The 24,973-nt window shown below is 37.0% G+C and overlaps 1 protein-coding gene across 12 annotated transcripts in view; it reads right to left on the bottom strand.

Moving 5' to 3' along the window:
* TSPAN4 (tetraspanin 4) overlaps nucleotides 1–24,973 on the bottom strand; it is an 827,759-nt gene that overhangs the window by 21,034 nt on the left and 781,752 nt on the right. For all 12 annotated transcript variants that reach the window (XM_058157452.1, XM_058157443.1, XM_058157461.1 and 9 more), the window contains one exon: nucleotides 3,023–3,124. In XM_058157452.1, coding sequence (XP_058013435.1) covers nucleotides 3,023–3,124 — 102 coding nt within the window. The remainder of the gene's footprint in view (nucleotides 1–3,022; nucleotides 3,125–24,973) is intronic.

Genomic DNA, 24,973 nt, shown 5'->3' with positions numbered 1-24,973 from the left:
ATTATTAAAACGATTGTTTTAATTGCCTACTCACACATGAATCAACATGGATCTGGAAAATTAGCATTCTGAATTTTTCCAAATTGTCCAGTTTGCTTTTGCCTTTAAGGAAGGCTGGGAAAATTGAGGAAACTGTGAAGTTCCTGTGTTATTTTTGTTTCACGCGTTCAGCGTTCCTTGCCTGTTGTACAAATGCAAGTAGATTTCTTAATGTACAAAGCTATGTCCTCCAATCTTTCTGAAGTGACTACAATCAAAGGCTCTACATTCTTTTATTGTCAAATATTTCCTGAAGCAAGTTCCCCATGGCAGAAGTGACAAAGGGGGATAACTGAGAAAAATAGCAGATCTTTGATTCTGCCTCCAAGTACACTTCGAAATAGATGGGAAATTTGATTCTTTTCTCCGTAGAGATGCCAAGGAAGTTATGTTATTTATTAACTGCTGAAGTCAAGTCTCCCAATGAATGAATTCTGAACATGAATATTTGTGGTTCATAACCCTAGTCCGAAAATAAGCATGTATCATTCATGAGGTATCTGCAATTCTTCTCCAATTCAAAATTTTAACTGAGCAGGGAAGGGGAGAAAATTGACAGTATAATGGGACTCTGTAAATTAACTTTTGTAGTTTTGTTGTTTTGTTTATTCAAATAAAAATATTGGGAACAGAAAAAGTGTGTACTAATTTACATTCCAATATAAACAAGTTGTATGCAATCATATTAGTCATACAAAAAAAAAAAGGAAGAAACACAGAATACCAAATATTGGGATCAGTTACATTTAGTTCCTAGTTAATTATTTTTCAGACAAATGTTTTAATAAAAACAACATACAGAGAAACTGTGGGTTGAGAAACTTAGATTTTATCTGCTCATTGGAATGAAGTCTTCTATCTCATGGTTGGAGAAAACTTTCTACATTTACAAAAGGAGATCCAACAGAACCAATATTTCAAAACTGAAATCTAATTGTGTTGTTGAATAATCTAATTCTGTCAACAAATTAAAGTATTCATATTATGATAATATATTTGAAATTCTATTTCTATTTTCCCCTGAGTCCTGGTTAGCAGGTCACTAATCTGTACCCTCATATATATATATATATTCTATTTTGGTATTCATAAAATGAATGCCTTCTATTTGTGCAAAGTAACATGTCACAGCAATTTGGAATTGAGAATGTACATCCATACAAATGTGAGAGTCATTTGAATAGACAATGTAACTTCTTCAACTGGAAAGAGAACAAATTATTGGGATTGTAATTAACCATTCCCATTATGCAGATTACACAAAAGCAGTATTAAATACAGTGATGAACTGTATGAAAACTTGAGCAATACCAGAGGAGAATACAGGCTAATTCAGGTGACCTGAAATATAGCGGCAATAACAGGACTATTTAATTTTTTTATCAACAGGAAAAAATTGAGATGTCCCATGTACATACAGATGACTAAATTTAAAATTAAAATGGACAGTTCACTACTTTTAAGAGAACAGCCAAAGAGATACTGTTGTATAATCAAGTTTTATTTTGTTTACTGAAAACTGTGCAAGAGAGTGTTTCAAGAGTTTTAGAACCCTTAGTAAGAATTTTGTATCTCTCGAAAAAAACATAATTTTAGATCCTTTATTCCAATCAAGCTTGTAGCATCCCTCAAGCATATTAGTACCTATAAAACTGCTGCCACCCTATTAAGCCATTATCAACTTTATTGTAAAAAATATTCCAGTGGAAACAAATGGTATGGCAATTCTGGACAAGGGCAAAGTTAACTGTGAGACTAAAATGATCTCAACATCTAATATATATCAAACTCTCGAGCTGTGAAAGTTCATTCTTCTGGCTTCCAGAGTTGGCTAATCAATAAAATCTTTGGGATTCATTTGTATGCACAAATTTTCATTTGTGAATTGAAACAATAGAGTAATAACAGTATGAGCTCAGGGAAACAATAACAAAAAATTACATGCACACATATATAATGTTTCTCTGAGCTCATATTGTTATTACTTTATTGTTTCAATTCTTAGGAATTAAAAAAATACATACATATATATGTAATTTTTGTTACTATTTCCATGTGTGTGTGTGTGTGTGTGTGTGTGTGTGTGTGGGTTGAGAGTATCTTGGCGACGTTTCGATGAGGTCTCACTCATCATCTTCAGGCTGGTGCTTTTGGCTTCGTGCTTGTACAAGCACAAAGCTGAAAGCACCAGCCTGAAGATGATGAGTGAGATCTCGTCGAAACGTCGCCAAGATACTCTCAACCTTACACGGGAAAAGACCCGAATATGCCAAGACCTACACACCTATACCCGTGAAAACCTATGAAAACAAACACACATACACACACACATGCCATACACACACAGACATGTATGCTATATGCAAATAATTCTTATTTGTGGACTATAAGTGTATCTGGTGTTCTTTGTGTAAGATGGCAAGCTGATTTAAAAAAGCACAACCCTGATCTCATGTTCTTGTATTCTCAAATGTATAGCAAGAACAACTATGTTCCTTCCTTCTCTTGACTGCTGACTCATTCAATAGAGCCTTGGATGCAAAAGAGGAAACAAAGAGGACTGAAGAAAAGCGCTTGTGAACTTCTTTATCTCATTTTCTCTAGTATCACTAAGGTTGTAGCATGATGATTGAAATGTGGTATCTCCTGTGCTCTGTAATTACTTGTGGGATTTCCTTTGCATTTTGTCTGTCTGCGTGTGTGCTTCTCTGCATGCCGATGAGCACCAAAGCATCAAATTAAACCCTTATCTGTAGATTCCAAAGTAGGCTGGGGAAAGATTCATTAAATATCAGGGCCTTGATTCCAGGTCAGGAACAGTGCTGTAGTATTTGCTTTTTTTTTTTTTAAAGGCAAATGCTTATAGAAATCCCAAATAAATTTCCAATATTTCCATTGGAAATTCAAAGCCAGGCAGATGGGTGTGTAGGTGTTAGCACCTGCTGGTGTTATGGGAAAGAATAATGAAGAAGTACAAGCTTACATCTGTTTGTATGATGCTCCATGCATTAGTTAAACCAATATTTCCATCAGTTCCGTACAAATGAAGCCCTTTCTTCAGGTCCCGCTGAGCATACTTATCGATCTGAAAATAAAGCAAATACAGTGATATATATGCATCCAAGATGATAAATTCTGTGAATAGGCATTTTTGGGCTGAAGAGCCATGACAACAGTTGAACTGCAAGTGAGGCACATTAAAAATACAACATGCAGGTTAGTCCTTGACTTACAGCCATTCATTTAGAGAATGTTCGAAGATACAACAACACTGAAAAAAGTAACTTATGACCAGTTTTCATGCTTATGACCATTGCAGTGAATCAAAATTCAGGCGCCTGCCATATATTTATGATAATTGCACTGTCCTGGGGTCATGTGATCAAGCAAAGTCAATGTGGGAAGCCAGATTTGCTTAATAGCTACATTATTCACTAGACAACTACAGTGATTCGCTTAACAATTGTGACAAAAAGGTCATAAAATGGGGCAAAACTCACTAAACAACTGCCTTGCTTAGCAATTGATAGTTTGGGCTCAATTGTGATCATAATTCAAGGACCGCCTGTATAAAGAAAAATAGGTATCTGAACAATATATTTTCCTAACTTCCATATTCAATTTTCCAATATTAAAAATGGTGACTGAAAATAATATTACCTACCGTAGCTATTATAAAAACTTCCAGTTAGTTTGTCCATCAAAAATTAGAGTTTTGTTTTTCTATATAGACATCGTTATTTAGTGTTTCCTGGAAATTTAATGAGATAGCATCTGCTTTTTTTTTATTACTATCTGTAGTTTTCTTTATCTAGGTATTTCTTTGGCTGAAAATCAATTCAAAAATCGATTTTAAATAGATCTAAACATTGTTAGAATCTTATTACTGCTTGCTTTTGTGGCAAAATTGCTTTCTTCTATTGTTTTTTTTAATAATTCCACATTATTATAAGGAGAAAAAACTTCAAAAAAGGGGATATAGAATAACTTGATATTATGAAAGATTTAACCATACAGTAGAATTGAATTTATTATTCTTTCCAGTTTATTTCCAGTTTTAGAAATATTTCTTCAGAGAAAAACAGTTTGTGATGAATTATGATTTCCAGTCAATGGTTTTTTTTATGGAACAACTGAAAATCTGTGGTCATTTTTCATACAGTAAATATTTAGAACCTGTAAAAAGCTCTAGTTTTAAAGAATTAGGGAAGAGGGGCTATGAATGGTGATAATATTTTTTTCAATATGGCGAGATGCTGTCTTCCTATTATATACTACAGGGCAAATTTATTTAGAAAGGCACTTGTTTAACAACTGCCTTGGATAGCGACTGTAGTTACAATGGTGATAGAACAGTCACATTGCAATCGATGCTTGCATTTACAGACTTCACAGCATCCTTCTCTCTGCTCCATGCTCACCATTACAGACAGTTAATACATGCCATTCTGTTTCTGACCTGTTTTTTTCTCCCCTACCCCACACCCAAACCCTTTGCAGAGGGAGAGATTGCCTAAACAGGCCATCTTCCTGAACTGCTTTTCTCAGCAGTACGGTGGTGTCCCTAAAAAGTGCTAACTGCAAGATAACAAGCTCAGTTCTGTGACCTTAATTGGTTGATTAGAAGACTCAATGGGCTCTCAGCTGTTGCCTGAAATTGACAAAACCCCTAATCAATTTCATACTAAAGGAGTTTGTTTGCTTTTTAAGCGGGTGTAGGATGAGGGTTTGTTCTCCCAGCTTGTGGGTTGGTTTCTGAATGTTTCATTCTAAGCTAGGTAATATCTTCAGCGGAATTTAGGGAATCCCTTAAATTATGCTGAAGATTTTATTTAATCTGGTAACGAAACATTCAAAAACCATCCACAAGCTCGGAGAACAAACCTCCATCCCCAAGTATAGATATGTAAAAATTGGCTGCAATGTTGACCCATAATTTTTTTGCAAAGTAATATGTGATGGGGAAATCCAAGATGAAGAAAAAATTCTATGAAACTGCAAAAATGTCAGTGTTGTTTTTCTTTGGTGAATTCAGCTACCTTTCTGTCATAGTTATCTATAAACTTTTCAGGTTTTCTTACCAAGGCTGAAATGTGACTCTACATAATGTAGTTGCTGTAACTTGTTTTGTTTTGCAGTTAAGTTCTAATAGCAGCAAATCAACTTTTATAAATTGTCTGAAGGATCCAGAGGAATTAACTTTTATTTTATTAACTCCAATATATCTTAACAGACATTCACATTTTATCATAATAGACTGCTTTACCATACATTTCTGTTGGTTGGGGAATCATTGATTACAATTTACATAAATCAAAATCAGTGGCAGTAAGTGAAAACTTCAGAGAGGCCTTTATCTAAGATAGAGGTGATCAGCAGATAACCTGAAATATATATCTTCCATGGGTAGATTTAAGCTTGTTTGTCAGGAGAGGATGAAAATTATGCTTGTGGAGTGTTTTCTAATAGAGAAAAGGATGAATGGATTGATGCTGCCTCAACTCTAATGATTCCTCTGCCCTCCATTGGCAGAACAAAGAGCCATGGCAAAATTGTCCTGCAGCAGACCTGGCCCTCCTATCAAACTATATTGAAGGTAGCACTAGTGAATATGGGACACCTTGGTTGCTCCATACGGTTCCTTCTAAGCCCCGCTGCTATTTATTCACTGCATGAATCTAGTAAGGTGAAAGTTGTTTGGAGCTTTAGGATGGATGAGGAAAAATAAGCAAGGATGCGATCGGAATGAGTTTGACATGAGGGGTCATTGGTGCTTTCTGAACACTGATGTGGGCTCATCAGATGTGGTGGGTTTCAAAAAATTTTAATAGTGGTTCTCTGGGTGTGGCTTGGTGAGTGTGGCTTGGTGGGCATGGCAGGGGAAGAATACTGCAAAATCTCCATTCCCACCCCACTCTGGGGCCAGCCAGTGGTATTTGCCGGTTCTCTGAACTACTCAAAATTTCCACTCCCGGTTCTCCAGAACTGGTCAGAAGTTGCTGAAACCACCTCTGCTGATAATGTTACCTAGTTCGGGTAATGAAACATCTGCAAGAAAACCACCAAGCTCAGAGCGCATCAAAGACTCCTCATTTCAACCCTGAACCATAAATGTTCTCCTTTATTTGTAATTTTAACATGTTGAGCCTTGAGTATAGGGTTCTTCTCCTGTCAGGAATCTGGCCATTAAAATTTCCTGACCAAATCCCTGCTGTGAGAGGAATTGTTCTGAAGTGATGTAACATCCACCCTACCCCCACCCCTTTTGGTTTTTCCTTTCCCTCTGCATTTACAAACGCATCTCTTCTGCCAGACCCTTTAGTGCTAACTGATTTTAGCTTTGTTTTCAACTTTTTGCTGCCTGACATACTTGTCTGAGAAGCAAAGTGGAAAAGGCCTTCAGATTGCTTGTGATCCCCCTTGCAGAGACATGTCAATTTCCCTCAGCACGATAAAGTGCCTCCTGGAGTGTGTGGTTTTGCCCTAGCAAAGAGCCATGGTGGGAGGCCAAGCCATGAGAAACATCCCACTTTGCCAAATGCAGCTTCTGCACACCACCTCTACAGGGGAGAGCAAGGAAGCATTTCAATCTCTGGCTTCACTTCAAAAGGATGCTGTCATTGAAATCTCAGTGAAGCGAAGCTGCCTTAAAGAGCTGCACGGTTCCAAGAGAAATTGAATAAATAAATTAAAAAAGGAGTTTTCTTTGTAACATATTCCCCACTCTTTGCTCGACTGGAGATTACATAAGCAGAACTGGCATACTCTTGTCCAGGCTCTCATGAACATTGACGTACAATAAGACATTCAAAAGTGTTTTCTGTAATAATAGAGGTCATGTTCACCTAAAGTAATGACAATTTCAGCCTTTGGTTCCATACTCTCTTAGACTTTGGGTAGTCTACACCTACTGACCATTAATAACATTATAGCCTATTTACAAACTACTCAGCTTCCTTCAGACACGTAATCGCCATTATATCCAATGCACTTCCTCCTGTGCCTGACCTGTGTTTTTTTTTTTAATTCCACCATTGCAAATCAGACAGAAGAATTGCAAGCAAATAAGCTGTTTACTCTTCTATACATTGAAAGCAATGTTATTGTGCCAACAACCTGGGGCTGGGAGTTGCTGGTGCGCTACTGTAAACAGCTTACAGTATTCCCTTGAAATCCAATCTCTATGTTTTACAAAGGGCGGGGGGGAGGGGGAAGCAAGCAATTTCTGCAGGCAATCTCTCCTTTGCCTTGACATTTTTCTGCTGCTGTGATGTTGTTTTCTATGTGTAGAAGAGCAATCAGCTTATTCTCCTGAAATCTCTCTCCAATCTCTCTCCTCTGATGAGGATGGGGGGAAAGGTCAGGCAAAGGAGAGGTTGTCTACAGAAACTGCTTCCCCTTTCCTGCCTACAGAGGAGAGAGATTGGAGAGAAAGAAATCTCAAGAGAATAAATTGTTTGCTTAGTGTGCCCGTGACTCCCAGCCCTAGCCACTGCTGTCAGGATCACATTACTTTTGATAGAATCCATCTGTCTGATTTCCTGTCGGAGGCTCTCGTTGTGCAAAATTGTCCTTCTTTCATAAATGTTATGTGTATGGAAAAGATAATAATAATAACAACAACAGAGTTGGAAGGGACCTTGGAGGCCTTCTAGTCCAACCCCCTGCCCAGGCAAGAAACCCTAAACAATCTCAGACAGATGGTTATCCAACATTTTCTTAAAAATTTCCCGTGTTGGAGCATTCACAACTTCTGCAGGCAAGTTGTTCCACTGATTAATTGTTCTAACTGTCAGGAAACTTCTCCTTAGTTCTAAGTTGCTTCTTTCCTTGATCAATTTCCACCCATTGCTTCTTGTTCTACCCTCAGGTGCTTTGGAATCAAGATAACATTGCCTTTTACTTACAATCCTTCTATATTTTGCGCAGCACCTTCCTTTTTATTATTTAAAGTTATCAGCTAAGAAAGAAAACTGAAAAAGATTCTATTCTATTCTATTCTATTCTATTCTATTCTATTCTATTCTATTCTATTCTATTCTATTCTATTCTATTCTATTCTATTCTTCTATATTCTTCTCTTCTTTCTTCTCTCTTCTCTTACCCTACCCTACCCTACCCAACCCTACCTTACTCTTATCTACTCTGTTTTTTAATTACTTTTTGTTTTATCTCTATGAATTTAAGGCAGTTGACAAATATAATTAAATAAACTTCAATCTCAGACTGAATTTCTACTAGCATAAAAGAAGAAGAAAAAAACTTTCTGTACCTTTTTGAGGCAAAGATGGATGTTGTTTAAACGTGAATAAGACTAATTGGCAATCTTTTTGTAATTTGATTTCCAGGACACACTCTCTCTCTCTCTCTCTCCCCACTCCCTCTCCCTCCCCTTCTCTCCCTCCCTCCCCCTCTCTCTCACACACACTGTTTAAAAAATATTTCCTTACAGCTGTTATTATCACTGCCCATCCCAGTAGGAGTGGGGATGTTAGACTTAATTGTTGCTAAGGTTGTTATGGGGTGGAGGGTTGGGATTACTCATTGTTGCTGAACTCCCCAGCTACTGCCCTGGTACCTGTCATTGGGCCCCAAGCTCTCATTTCAGGCCCCACTGTCTCAACTTCTCACATGCACTTTGCCTTCCTTAGTTACCAACATCTTAGGGAGCAATTATTTTATGCTGTAAAAAGAAACTGCCTAGGCAGCATCTTAATATCGGTAAATAAACATTTCTGACCTTTCTGGTGATTGCTTCTTTCCTCCCACTAATAAGGGAGAAGAGAAGAAGAAGCAATAGAGAAAGGACAAAATATCCAATTGTTTTCCCCTGGGTTAGACTTCTAATTTCATGCCTTGATAATCATTTTCTACCGATAGCGCAGAACTAGAAATTGAATGTAAATACAGAGCCCCTAATCTAGAAGGTCATTTACAGGAGCTCTGCTGCTTTCTGGGGAAAAGATGTGATTGAATGGGGAACACCTTAATATTGGGGTGGGATATTATTCAGCCCATGAATCCACCATACAGATGGAAGATGGTCAGAATCACATTTTAGAATGGAGGATGTAATTAAGTCTTAGCCTTGGGAAAATACCAAATGCATATCCTGAAAAGAGAGGCTAATTAAAGATCTACTATAACTTTAATAATTTAAACAAATTTGACCATGTTGCTTGAAAATCTTTTTCTTTGCAAATATTGACAGACAACAAACCATTGCACAAATAAGGCAAGGGTTTCTTTCAGTTTTATACAACAAATCTTCTAGGAATTCCTCCCATGCCAAAAAAATCCATATAATTTTTAGAATGTTAATTATAATAATATACTAGAAAAATGTAATACAAACTAAACATAAAAGATTAGGAAAATGAAGTACAGACTACAGGAAAAAGAGAAAGAAGCAAAAAATTAAGAATAAAGAGAAAGTAAATATATAAAGAAGAAACTTTCAGTCTTCATCACAATGTGTAAACAAATTTATTGACCATTCACCTCTTCTAAAATTACGAACATTTATTTCTTCATCTCATATCCCATGTCTTATCTATAAACAAATCCATAAACAATTATCTTTTCAGTCCTGGTGTCAGCAGAAATATAAAGTTGCCAGATGTAGCAACATATCCTGTTTTAACCTTGATCAAATAAACCAACTTTATATTTCTTCTTTTTATTTCTTGAAGTCTTACTCTTTAGTTGATTCAAATGCTGTTGTTGGATTTGATTTCTCTTCTTCTTTGTCCCATCACACAGAGTTTTTCAATGCTTTAACTAGCCTTGCTTGTTAATTCAAGAGGAAAACATTTATCTGGGTCATTCTCTTGGTTTTTCCTTTGTATTTCCCTTTTAAATTTTAAAACCTCAGCCAGTTTCTTTTGTAGAGTTAGTGAAACATCCTTTTCTAAGTCATTCTTTTGCCCTGTCATTTGTAAATCCACTTTTGATACCATCTCTATCTTGTCAGATAAAATTTATTCTATATTTGTCATTTCTTCAATAACATCTCAGCGGACATTATACTGACATTGTTGATACTGTGGACTCCTAGTATTACTAGTATAACTTTCTAAGATCTAAATCTTAAAGATTCTTTAAATTCTTTGGGTTATGTTTAAGATATTCTTTTTTTTTTTTATTGAAAGAGTTTTAAAAACAAAACATTTCCTTTTTCCCCTCCTCCCCAAAAACCCTTCCCCATCCCTCCCCGGCTTCCCGGGTCAATCACAAGGTATTGTTATACATAAACCAAACATAGAATAAAATTTTCCCTTCCAATCCAAATAACCTCATCCAAAGCTTTTCATCTCCCAACCCCCTCCCCATTACATAAAATAACTTTCTAATTATTCAAAGGCAATCTGATATTTCTTAATCTGATATCTATTTTGTAAATAATCAATCCATTTTTTCCATTCAATTAAATATCTTTCCTGCGTATTGTCTTTTAAAAACGCTGAGATTTTAGCCATCTCAGCCAAATTAATGACTTTCAGTATCCATTCTTCTATTGTAGGTACCTCTTCTTTCTTCCAGTATTGTCCAATCAACAGTCTTGCTGCTGTTATTAAATTCAGAATCAATTTAGTCTCAATCCCTGTACAATCCGTTATAATTCCCAAAAAAAAAAATTGTGGCAGGAACTTTATCTTCTTCTTCAGTACATTTTGAATAATCCACCAAATTCTTATCCAAAAGACCTTAATTTTCTTGCGGGTTATGTTTAAGATATTCATTCAGGGATGAAGGGAGATTCATCTAGCATTTTTAAATTTGTTGTTCTGAAAGATCTGCAATAGCTTAGAAGTAAATAATATGCAATTTCTAAAAGTGATTGGAAAGTGAGGTTTGCAAACCTACTGTTCTTTAAATGTTCCCACCACAGTTGTGACCAAGATAGCTAATTCCACTATCTCCTGGGACTCAATCCTGCATAAAGCCACTGTCTTTCAGTCTCCTCACAATAAGCAACTGTCTGAAGTACAGTTCTTCTACTTATCCAGAGAGATTCCAAGGAACTGGTCTATTAACTGAGTCCTTGGTCTTTGCCAGGTTGTCAGCTCCACTTTTGCAGAGCCATTTTAGTTCTCTGTACTTTTCCCGGAAGTCCATAGCTTTTGATGTCTCAAATCCATATTTTTCATTGGGTAATTAAGACAAATCTCACAGGATGACACTACCAAAGTCAATGCCCTCTAAACTGATTTAAAAGAATGTGATGAAATAAACATAAGAAGCCTTTTAAAATGTAAATAATCTTGGACTGAAATTTGAAATGGAATAATTTCAAGTTTATGGTTGAGAAAAACCTCTGTACATTTTTAGTGTGACATAAATAAAGGAATGAGGACACAGCCTAAAGCCCCAATTCCTGTAACTTTTTAATTTTTTACAATGGCCCATAGCACCAAATCTGATTATTCCAATTTCTACAACCTAGTAATGTAATGAGAAACAACACTGTCTGTAACATCGATCTACAGCTCCTTAACCCTGCCTTATATTTTCCCAGACCAGCGCAGCCACTTTAAAGTAGTGCAAACACAAATTACATTTGCACTCTGAAACATTTTTTGTAAAATCATATCCCAAATGCTGCATAACCCAAATGATGATGAAAGTTACTATTTTGTCAACCAAGGAAGGGAAAAAAGGAATGTACAGTATAGGGGCATACCAATATATCCATCCAATATGTGCTGTATCTTAAGTGCTGCATAACCTGAGTGTAGAAGGAATATACAATATAGGACATACCAATATATTCATCCAATATGTGCTGAGACCTACAGATAAGGAAGTTTCAAAGTCTACATAAAGTAAGCATAATAGCAAAGCTTGGGGTGGGTGGGAATCAATCCCTTTTATCCAATGTTTAAGGTCAGTGGGGTTGGGTGTTTTTTGTTTTTTGTTTTTGCTTCTACATAATTATGAAATGATTTCTGAATTGAAATTAAAATATCATTTCAAAATTAAGTTGTCCAGAGACTCATTGAAGTGCTAAAGAATTTCCATCCAGCGATATTTTCCACAGTGTTGTTAAATCTGCTAGTCACTCCAAGGAAAAAAAAAAGGTATCTTATATTGTCCCATTCAGTTACAACAAACAGTACCAGTTATCTGCAGAATTTTATTTCATTTGATAAATCTAAGGATTTTCACAATGAAAAGCCAGCATTTATTAGCATAAAAACAATCAATCACATTACATTTTTTGCATTATTGTCTTACAGATAATGATGATTGGCTTTTCTTAAAATAATAATGTGTTTCTGGCATTCTACCAGCATTGCATGTAACAATATATCAGTCACCTCCGGGATGTTTGTAGAAGTTCAGTATTTTTAAACATTATCTTAAATGTCTTTCAAAATGGGGAAAAATCTTTAGATGATAAAAGAAACATTAAAAGTGATAAGCCTTTAGTTATATTAAGTTATTAAAGTTTGCAGGACCCTATTTCTATAGTTCTGGCTTTTCTATGGTTGCTGAAATAAAATGTTTATATCTATGGAAAAAATATGGAAAAAGAAATGAAAGCAGGTAACTTAAAATGAAATCCAGATTTCAGGAATTATGCAAGAAAGCAAGCTCATCCTTCCCATTAAAATTGTTTTAAATTAATTTATTTCTTGATGATATCCAATCCATTTTATTTTGTAAAGCTGTAAAAGTTTATTATTATTGTATTTGATAAACAATGTTTACTGCACGTAGGTGACACATTTGATTATTGTCCCTATCTTTATTAATTATGGGGACTGCATTAATTTATCACTTTAGAAGGTAAATGGTTAGAATATCTTAGGGGATTCCTTCATAGGAAACATACTGCTAAATATAAATACCAGTGCACTTGGTATTTATTGATAATATACAATTGGAGTATATTATCAAATCAGAAATCTCTTCCAGATGATACTGGAAGCAAATCTGGAGCGTCTATAGCAGGGGTGTCAAAGTTGCATCATCACAGCATTGTAACGTGACGTATTGTGACTTTTCCCCCCTTTGCTAAACCGGACATGGGCGTGGCCAGCATGTGACACATCTGGCCCGTGGGCCACAAGTTTTACACTCCTGCTCTATAGCAATGGCAAAAGTAATGGTATACATACACAAGAGAAGCTTAACCACAGCTCTCTTAAATATCATACGTGACACAACAAGGCAAATTCAGATATTCAGAATATGTTTCTAAGAAAGAAAAAAACCAAAAGCAAAATAAATGAAAGGGCTTAAATAAAAATTAGAGACAACTCCTAACACTTCCAAATATATTGATTGTAACTATCAGTTGGGGTACAATGGGAAATAAGATTATAACTTGTAATTACGAAGCTTTCTAATGTTTTTACTGGTGTTTATTTTTTATTTTTTATTTGTATATAAATGGTTATTCTCTTCACTCCTTTCTATGTGATTATTTGTATTCACTTTCTGAATAATAATAGAAATAGAATGTAAGAAAATGTTTCCTTACCATCTCCCCTGTGGTTCAGAGGTGGGAATTAAATTAAATCAAGGATGCATTTTCCAGCATTTTCCAGTGGTTCAGAGGTGGAATTAAATTAAATCAAGGATGCATTTTCCAGCATTTTCCAGCATTTTCCAGCATTTTCCAGTGGTTCAGAGGTGGAATTAAATTAAATCAAGGATGCATTTTCCAGTGGTTCAGAGGTGGAATTAAATTAAATCAAGGATGCATTTTCCAGTGGTTCAGAGGTGGAATTAAATTAAATCAAGGATGCATTTTCCAGTGGTTCAGAGGTGGAATTAAATTAAATCAAGGATGCATTTTCCAGCATTTTCCAGCATTTTCCAGTGGTTCAGAGGTGGAATTAAATTAAATCAAGGATGCATTTTCCAGCATTTTCCAGTGGTTCAGAGGTGGAATTAAATTAAATCAAGGATGCATTTTCCAGCATTTTCCAGCATTTTCCAGCATTTTCCAGCATTTTCCAGCATTTTCCAGTGGTTCAGAGGTGGAATTAAATTAAATCAAGGATGCATTTTCCAGCATTTTCCAGCATTTTCCAGCATTTTCCAGTGGTTCAGAGGTGGAATTAAATTAAATCAAGGATGCATTTTCCAGCATTTTCCAGCATTTTCCAGTGGTTCAGAGGTGGAATTAAATTAAATCAAGGATGCATTTTCCAGCATTTTCCAGCATTTTCCAGTGGTTCAGAGGTGGGAATTAAATTAAATCAAGGATGCATTTTCCAGCATTTTCCAGTGGTTCAGAGTTATACATTATCTAGCAGATATTTCACATAAGATATCCTACCCACCTACTGTTTTTTTAGCCATTAAAATTTCCATCAGGACAATAACGCCCTCTATCTCAAAGTTCCCCAATCTTTCCAGCTTTGCAAACCAGCAGGCAAGGGAGAGAAAGGATGGTTCCACACATACACCTCCATCTGCGTGACCGGCAGGCATGCATGCCTGCCACTCACACAAATGGACCGCGTGCGCATGCACTTGCTCGCTGCTTGTGCAAGTGGGCATGCACACACACACACACGCACGCACGCACACACACACACACACTCTGACCTGCCATTTCCATGGCCCAGTTTGGAACAGTTTATGGCCTGGTATTGGGCAGTAGCCCGGGGATTGGGGATTCCTGCTCTATCTGGTTGTACACATTATTCTCCCCTAAGGAATATATATTAGATAGTCCTTGAGTTACGACTGCAAATGAGCCCAAAATTTATGTTGCTTAGTGAAAAATTTATTAAGTGAGTTTTGCCCCATTTTAGACTTCTCTTGCCACATTTGTTAAGGGAATCACTGCAGTGGTTAAGTTAGTAACATGGTTCTTAAATGAACCTGATTTCCCCATTGACTTTTCTTGTCAGAAGGTTGCAAAAGGGGATCACATGTCCCCAGAATACCCAGAACCATCATAAACAGAAGTCATCTGCCAACCATCTGGATTTTGATCACATGACCATGGGGATGCTGCAACAGTCATAAGTGTGAAAAATGGTCATAAGTCACTTTTTTCAGTGCCGCTGTAACTTCGAACCATCACTAAGCAACCTGTTGTAAATCGAGGACTGCCTGTAGCCTGTAAATCTTGGTCTTACCGTAAAGATTTTATGCTTTGATCTGTGTGTTTAACCAATACAATACAAAACAATACAAGTAAAACAGAGTGTTGTGTCTTTTCCCAAGATTGCTTAGATCAAACCATCGTCACCTATGTAAAAGGAGCAATGCCAAGGTATCGATTAACAAACTGTATCATTTTTCTGTGCAACTCCAGGCTTTAATCTGATCAAAGCTATTTCAACTCCAAACTTAGACTGAATCTCTTAACTGAATATCAAAAGATGAAGTCAATACATTTCTTTTTTTTTTTAAAAGGCTGTAAATCAAGGTGAATGGCTGCCCTGAATGAGTGACAACAGCTTTGTTCCCAGGAGAGATCATTAGTCTATTGTCAACTTTGGCATATCAAAACATACAAGGTGAAGCCACACTACCTATCAGTTAAACACCAGGCAACTTGTTATGTCAAAAGAACAAGAACAAACACAACAATCCATGATAAATATGTCAATAAAAAGAACACTCCAATTAGCCTTCATAAAGGCTACATGAGGCAAAAGCAAATGAACAGGGTAAATCATAATGTCTATTGTTAAACCTAATGACCACTGTATGATTTTAAATTGAGCAGAACAAAAATAGGAACGGTATAATTCTCTGCAGGAATTGTAAGCTGGCAAAGGAGGAACTGTTGGTTTAACGGAGGGATGAAAGACTTGGCCCTGTGCCCGCAGAGCCATTCAGTGGAACAATCTCAGGAGAATAACTTTGTAACTATTATTTGTATTCACTTTCTGAATAATAATAGAAATAGAATGTAAGAAAATGTTTCCTTACCATCTCCCTGTGGTTCAGAGGTGGAATTAAATTAAATCAAGGATGCATTTTCCAGCATTTTCCAGCATTTTCCAGCATTTTCCAGCATTTTCCAGCATTTTCCAGCATTTTCCAGCATTTTCCAGCATTTTCCAGTGGTTCAGAGGTGGGAATTAAATTAAATCAAGGATGCATTTTCCAGCATTTTCCAGTGGTTCAGAGTTATACATTATCTAGCAGATATTTCACATAAGATATCCTACCCACCTACTGTTTTTTTAGCCATTAAAATTTCCATCAGGACAATAACGCCCTCTATCTCAAAGTTCCCCAATCTTTCCAGCTTTGCAAACCATCACTAAGCAACCTGTTGTAAATCGAGGACTGCCTGTAGCCTGTAAATCTTGGTCTTACCGTAAAGATTTTATGCTTTGATCTGTGTGTTTAACCAATACAATACAAAACAATACAATACAAAACAAAACAATACAAAACAATACAAAACAATACAAAACAAAACAATACAATACAAAACAATACAAGTAAAACAGAGTGTTGTGTCTTTTCCCAAGATTGCTTAGATCAAACCATCGTCACCTATGTAAAAGGAGCAATGCCAAGGTATCGATTAACAAACTGTATCATTTTTCTGTGCAACTCCAGGCTTTAATCTGATCAAAGCTATTTCAACTCCAAACTTAGACTGAATCTCTTAACTGAATATCAAAAGATGAAGTCAATACATTTCTTTTTTTTTTTTTTTTAAAGGCTGTAAATCAAGGTGAATGGCTGCCCTGAATGAGTGACAACAGCTTTGTTCCCAGGAGAGATCATTAGTCTATTGTCAACTTTGGCATATCAAAACATACAAGGTGAAGCCACACTACCTATCAGTTAAACACCAGGCAACTTGTTATGTCAAAAGAACAAGAACAAACACAACAATCCATGATAAATATGTCAATAAAAAGAACACTCCAATTAGCCTTCATAAAGGCTACATGAGGCAAAAGCAAATGAACAGGGTAAATCATAATGTCTATTGTTAAACCTAATGACCACTGTATGATTTTAAATTGAGCAGAACAAAAATAGGAACGGTATAATTCTCTGCAGGAATTGTAAGCTGGCAAAGGAGGAACTGTTGGTTTAACGGAGGGATGAAAGACTTGGCCCTGTGCCCGCAGAGCCATTCAGTGGAACAATCTCAGGAGAATAACTTTTGTAACTATTATTTGTATTATTCATTTAGCTACTGTAATTTGGAAGGAAATGAGTACTAAAATTGCCTCAACCTTCTTTTAACTGCAGATCTACAAAGTGTAAATTAACTTAGGTCTATTTTGATCAGAGTAAACAGTGACATTTGCAAGTCTTTGTGTTTCTACTCCCCCCTCCACCCCTAAATTACTGGCCTCTTCCATATAGATTTCACCAGGAATCTAATCTGTACTGCCCATCTCCCTTGGTGTCAATTCAGATGTGCTTGGCATACCTGGATGCAGTGGTGCATTATGTGCCAGCACACACATGCACACACAAATGGAGGGTTTTGTGTAGTAGGGCTCAAAGGAGCCAAGGGTATAATTTAGGAATGTATTATGACAAGGTGACTGGATAAGATAGCTGTGGTTTCACGATGACAAGAAGCTCCAAGTCAAGGTCGTTTGTGGAAATGCCATTAAAACAACCACAGGGTATGCAGAAATGTTCCTACTTTATCTCTTTCACTCCCATTCCAGCAAGATTCATATTTGTATTCTATCCCTTTTGCTCCCAATTGGGGAAGATGACAAAAGATGATTGGTATAAGGGAAAGAAAAATGGCAGAGTCCTATTTCTATAGAACAAAGTCATGTGTTAAAAGATAGTATTCACATTTTCTATTATGATAAATACTGAAACAGGAGGAATGATCAGTTTGCTGCCAGGTCCCCTGAAGTTACTTTCAACCCCAACTGGCTTCTTAAAACAATTTTAAAATGTAGCCCTTGGTTATATATATATATATTTCTATAAAAGGTTGCTCTCTGCTATACACAATTACCTATGAATTAATCCCATGGAAAGTTAGTCCAATTTCTTCCATCCACCCTGGATTTAAAAAAGCAATTAATGCTAAGAGCATGATAGAAACAGTCTCAAAGTCAGTAAGGTCATTTACAATGGAGCAAATAGGAGAGCTGCGCCACTCCACGAAATACAGTAACCTTATGCCTGGTAGCTATGCACACCTGATTATTATTATTATTGTGGTCAAAAGTTGGTTTCTTTTCCCAAAGCATATTAAAAAGGGAGAAGAGTGCAACATAAAAACCACAGGTTTAACTGCCTCCAAGGCAAAAGCCATAGCATCTCCTTTTGTGATTCCGTCAGGGCATCAGTGCATAATAGCAGCCCATGAAATTCATGCTCAGCCGGCATTTGTCTCATATTTCAGATTCAAACCTCTCTCATGCAAGGGACTCTATGAATCAACAAGATGAAATCCACACTTATAATGTGAGCTGACACAGTGTCCTTACACAGGGGAGAAATATAAGCTCTGGAGATTCCAAATGCATACCAAAATCACTTGGGGACTCCTTCACCAGAGACACAGCATTCTAAACTGCTGCCTTGAAAGCAAATACAACCAAACACAAAGCCACCAGAAGAAGGAAAAAAACAAAACAAAACTCCACGGATTTCCCCCCCTCAGGGCAGTGGTGAAATCCAATTTTTTTTTTTACTACCGGTTCTGTGGGCTTGGCTTGGTGGGTGGGGTGTGGCTTGGTGGGGGTGGCTTGGTGGGCGTGGCAGGGGAAGGATATGCAAAATCTCCATTCTCACCCCACTCTGGGGCCAGCCAGTGGTATTTGCCAGTTCTCTGAACTACTCAAAATTTCCACTACCAGTTCTCCAGAATCTGTCAGAACCTGCTGGATTTCACACACACCCCCCCCCCTGTTCCAGGGTGTTATCAGGAGCTAAGCCTGCAAGTCTCCAGTCCAAGTATGTGGATGCAGTTCAGGGACTTCTCCCTTCTCTGCCTTTTAGAACATAGAATATCAGAATTGGAAGGGACCTTGCAGGTCTTCTAATCCAACCCCCTGCTCAAGCAAGAGACCCTTTACCATTTGAGACAAGTGGCTGTCCAGTCTCTTCTTAAAAGCCTCCAGTGATGAAGCACCTACAACTTCTGAAGGCAAGCTGTTCCACTAGGTGATTGTTCTCACCATCAGGAAATTTCTCCTTAGTTGTAGGTTGGTTCTCTCTTTAATTAGTTTCCATCCATTGTTTCTTGTCTTGCCTTCTGGTGCTTTGGAAAATAAGTTGACCCCCTCTTAAATTAACGGGAAGGTAACTAAATGTTTTATGACTAAGTTCCACAGAAACATATATTTTTCTAATTAACAACTTTGCAATCTTCTGATACCCTGGGTTTGTTATCACTAACAGGGCCTCTGTGGCTCAGACTGGTAAGACAGTCTGTTATTAACACAGCTGCCTGCAATTACTGCAGGTTCTAGTCCCACCAGGCCCAAGGTTGACTCAGCCTTCCATTCTTTATAAGGTAGGTAAAATGAGGACCCAGATTGTTGGGGGCAATAAGTTGACTTTATATATAAATATACAAATAGGATGAAGACTATTGCTAACATAGTGTAAGCCGCCCTGAGTCTTCAAGGGCAGGATATAAATGCAAATAAAAAAAAAACTAAGGCAGAGGTAAAAGATATGTAACTATGCTATGGCAATAAAGGCATTTTCAAGAATTCATCACCATCTATAGATATTTCTTGGGACTTGGAACAATTCATGAAGAAGACAATATTTCTCTGTTAGAATGAAGGTTTAATGAAGTTATGATCGTCATGCCTTTTGAAAAATGTATATTTGGCCATAACAAATGAAATACAGATAAGCTGGAACTGATTAGGGGTCACATTAGAAACAGAACAATACATCTTAGTTTGTTCAGTTAGAGATGCCAAAGTTCATCAGAAAAACGGAGCCATCCAAGAGGACCGGTAGGCAAACAGATTCATATGTGATCACCACTTGCGGTAGCAAATTAAAAATGATGAGCGCCATCTGGGAAAGCTGGCAGGGAAGAAAAAACATAATGGGCAGATGCTTTCTCCCAATAATGAACACCTTTTAGATTTCAGATGCTCAGCCAAGACGGCACATGTAGCATGCTATGACATTAAATATGGCTCAGACAAAAGGATGATTGCCTAGGTTTGCTTCTGATATGTCTTGGATATGTCGTTTTTTTCCCCTTGCTAATATGTTTGAAGAAAACATGAGCAGCAATCTACACAGATCTCCTAAACAAATTTTTACTTTATAAACCCTGTCAAGGGAACTGGATTTTTCTATTGCTTCTAACAATCTCCTTTGCTTATTCATCCATATAACAAATTTAAAATCCATTCAAATTTCTGAAAAGATTGTAGCTCATTTTATGAAAATCCCACAAAATTTAACATAAAAATAGAAAAGCCATTGGGACAAGCTACACATTGATCTAATCTAGAAGTCTGGTTTCACAAGGTCAAAGAAATGTCTAAGCAGGACATGAGTATAAAAGGTTAGAAAGCTAGGATGGTGTGGTTAAGGTGCTGGACTAGGTGCAGGAAGACCCAGACTCTTCTCCACTCTCAACCACAGATGGTTTTTGGGTGACTTTGGGACAGTCTGTCTTTCTCATATCAAACCACCTCACAGAATTGTTGTGGTGGAGAACACTTGGGGATGGGAGGCCTCATATACTACTTTGAGCTCAAAGAATAAAACATTAAAGAAATGCAAGTAACCATCTTTTGTTAACATAACTCTTCTGAATGCTACCAGTATTGATGCTACTACATAAAGTAGAGAGACAATCAGCAGCCCATTTTCCCATTTTGGGGAAGGTGACAGATGCTCAGCTTCAAAAGACCTTGGAAGAAACAGATTATCTAATTCTTTTTTCCCACTCAGAGTTCAGTACTGAATGAGTACTGAACCCTGCACTATGGAAACCACATAATACTGGGACAGCATCAGGAGTACTTATGGACGGGAGTAGAGAATCTGTTTTGCCCCACCTAGATCTCTTAGTGGCTTTCTGATCACTGATCATGGTATCTTTCTGGATTGGCTTAGGATGCTTGGGCGGGAGTGTGACTGTTTGTACTCCTTTCTCTCTGGATGATTCCAGCTGATATTGATAGGGAAGGAAGATATCTAATTCTACGCTTCTTCCACATGTGGTAACTCCAGACCCAGTTCTTTCAGCACTCCCTTAAATATCTAGGTGAAGCTGCTTGGTGGCATCATTGATTGGCATGGAGTACAGCATCGCTGGTACTTTGATGATACTTTGTGGTGTATCTCCATTCTCCAGCCAGACAAGCGGTTCCATTGAGGCCTCACTTAGTGCCTGGATGTTGTGATGAGCTGGATGAGGACCAATTACAGGATGAAGTAGTTCTGGGGTTTAGGATGTTGAGAGTTGTAATTCTCAACAGGGTAGCACTCCTCCAAAAAACTGGTATATGATTTGCATCTAAACAAGTTTTGTGCAGATTTCTGAAACAATTGATCACTGTCTGAAATTTCTATTCAGTAAAGCATTGATCCCAATGCTTAATATCCCTCAGGTTCTTAAACTATTTGAGTATAATAGCAATTGTCAGATGTAGCACGGCATTTTCATAGCTATTATTTAAACAGTAGTGGATCGATAATAAAACATTTGGAAAAATATGGGTAATCTTTTCAGCAAATTAGTAGGAAGTCTTAGTTTTTAGAATCACATCACATATTTCCAAATTATTTGAAATGTATTTAAAATATGCTCATTTTCCTTTTCCGGTTAAAAACCATCACCGGGCTTTCTTAACTAGAAGCCCTTCTGCTGAATTTATAGTTTGATTCCAATCAAAAACTGATGCTGAGGTTTTGTGTGTGTATGTATGTGTGTGTGTTTGTGTTAGTGTGTAGCTATTGGCTATAACATCATTATATAATATAATATCACTAAGTGTTAAATTTGTACCCTATGACTATCATTAAGTGTTGTACCTTATGATTCTTGATGAATGTATCTTTTCTTTTATGTACGCTGAGAGCGTATGCACCAAAACAAATTCCTTGTGTGTCCAATCACAGTTGGCCAATAAAACATTCTATTCTATTCTATTCTATTCTATTCTATTCTATTCTATTCTATTCTATTCTATTCTATTCTATTCTATTCTATTAATATTCATTTTTCTGTAAGCATGGCTATATAGTCAGCAATGATAGTTCTTCTTTTTAAATCTTGTTTTATAGTTTGCTGTTAGTCTTCGTTATGGCTGTTGATATTCAGAAACATTTAGCCTCTTCACATGAATAACAAAAAGCCACTCACAGTTTTATCCCCCAAGAATTTGTGATCCCCTGAAAGTTATTGAAGTAGATTGAGTGTCATCCCTGCATCTTGCAGAAGTCAATTTCTTAGTTTAACTACCTAACAATACTTCTTTTTGTCCTTCCTGGATCTTCCAGCATGCTGATTTATTGAATCATTTGAAGATTGTATTAGAAAACAGAGGGGAATATACAATAGAAGTGTTATAGGTACAAATTTTTACAAAATCTTATTCATTGCAAATTTGATTTCTTATATCTCCTTCTCTCCCATCACACTGAGAAAAATCAGGACACTGGAGCAATAAAATTATTTAAATTCCTCTCCTTCCAGAGATTAACTACAATTCTTGCAGAGCAAATTTTAACTACCTCTTAAGGCTTAGAGGGGGAAAAAAATAGAAAGGGTGGGGATGGGTTCCTGCTGCTGAAGGTGCCACTGCTGAAATTACATTGGCCTTTTGTTTTTTAACTGTCACATGCAATTCTTCTGAAATATAATTCCTGATTTGCTGGCTTCATTAGGTATTCACAAGTAATTTAAAACTTGAATTATCATTTCCAAATCCATCATTTATTGATAGAAACATTAAGACACTAATAGACTGTGACTTGTGATGAAATAAGACAGGAAGGTTTGAGGGTTAGATGGGGCGGGAGGTTTAAAAAAAATCCGTTTTGCTCACTGAAATTTTCCTTTGCAAGATCACATAGCTTAGCCCGAGTCCTTTTAGCTGAGGTTCAAAAAGATGCTGTAAACTTGCAAATGGAGATGGTGTGTGTGTGTGTGTGTGTCTATGCATGGGAGAGATCACTGGGCTTCTGCAATGCTTAAAAGCTCCTTCTAAAATATGATATAAATAACTCCAGGAAAAATTATATACTCCATTTTTATTCACGAAAAGTCCCAACATACCCTAATGCAAAAATAATCTGCTTTTGTGTCTGCTTCTTTAACATCATAATCTGAAACTGATAGTAATTTGCTTAAAGCAATGATCTCACTTGTCACTGAGTTCAAGGTGGCTCTTAACACTTTTGATAAACATATGGAAAAGTAGGTTTCTGCAAAGCATGGTTATAACAGCCTGGAGAGATGTGGGTGCAGGGAATTTAGAGCAATAATTGTACATATCCAGTATAATTATTGCTCCAAATTCTCTGCACCCACATCTGGAGTAGGTAGAGTGGATTCAAGAATCTACTGGTTTTTATTTGACCAAATCTAAGAATCCTAACTCTGGTTTGTGTGATTGCTACCTGATGCCAATCGATCAATCCGAAGGGAAGGGGAAGGGGAAGGGAAGGGAATCCTTGGAGGTCTTCTAGTCCAATCCCCTGCTTAGGCAGGAAACCCTACACCACTTCAGACAAATGGTTATCCAATCTCTTCTTAAAAACTTCCAGTGTTGGAGCATTTACAACTTCTGGAGGCAAGTTGTTCCATCAATTAATTGTTCTGTCAGGAAATTTCTCCTTAGTTCTAAGTTCCTTCTCTCCTTGATTAGTTTCAACCTATTGCTTCTTGTTCTACCCTCAGGTGCTTTGGAGACTAGCTTGACTCCCTCTTCTTTGTGGCAGCCCCTAAGATATCTGAACACTGCTATCATGTCATCCCTAGTCCTTCTTTTCATCAGACTAGACATACCCAGCAACCATTCTTTATATGTTTTAGCCTCCAGTTCCCTAATCATCTTCTCTGCACGCTTTCTAGGGTCTCCACATCTTTTTAACATCGTGGCTAGGATAGGCTTGTGCAGATGAAAGATACAAGAATTTTGGTCTTAGCACGGTGTAGCTTGGCTCAAGAGCCCATCATACAACAAGGTATGATTCAGATATACCTGGCTGCTTTGCTATCCTATGACTTTAAAGCCAAACACATCTACAATTCATTATGAAAATTCCTTCTATGGACAATGGGAAGCTAATGTTCTGCTTAGGTGACTGAGTGGCCTGTTCTATCAATCAGTGACAAAGTAAAAGTAATTTAGTAGCTCTGAACAGCATCAGCGGGTGGCTAGTGTGGAAGAGCAAGCTGCTTAGAAAAATTGCAGGCATCTGTGTTGCCTCCCCTCCCCCCAGCACAATTGCCAATTAAACTGCAACCCTGGCACAGGTGTGAGAGGAGATGCTTCATTTGGAAGCTCTGCAGCCACCAGCAACCAGAATAAAGCAGTTGAATAAAAGAAGGGTGTTTTTCCTTCAGAGGAAGTGAATGGTCCAGAAGAAAAGAACTATACAGAGTAAGGAAAACTGCAAGCATAATATAGAAAGTTATAAGTACTCTACGTGCTGGCCAGTAGCAGAGAAGGAAAAGCCAGAGGATATTCCAGAAAGGAATTAAGGCAGAATACTGTGTGTACAAAGAGAACACTTTTATAGAATAGTATTAAAGAAAGAAGTACTGTAATAGTAATTGAATAGTATGAGTATAGTAATTGTTATAGTAATAGTAATTAGGGTAGTAATATAAAAATAATAGAAATAGAATAGTGACAATAGAAAGCACTTGTAAGTTGCCTATTTCCCTTTTGTATCTTGGGTTTTCCCCCCAAAATATTTCCTCAAACCTTATACGGAGGTATTTTAAAAATCCCACCTATTTAGAATCCTCTGATTTTGGGGCTGAGTCTGAGTCAACTTAATTGTGTATTATTTA

This window comes from Ahaetulla prasina, chromosome 1, assembly GCF_028640845.1.
Source record: "Ahaetulla prasina isolate Xishuangbanna chromosome 1, ASM2864084v1, whole genome shotgun sequence".
Lineage (NCBI taxonomy): Eukaryota > Metazoa > Chordata > Lepidosauria > Squamata > Colubridae > Ahaetulla > Ahaetulla prasina.
Note: the sequence above shows the minus strand (reverse complement) of the source record. Positions and strands in the feature narration are given on the sequence as shown.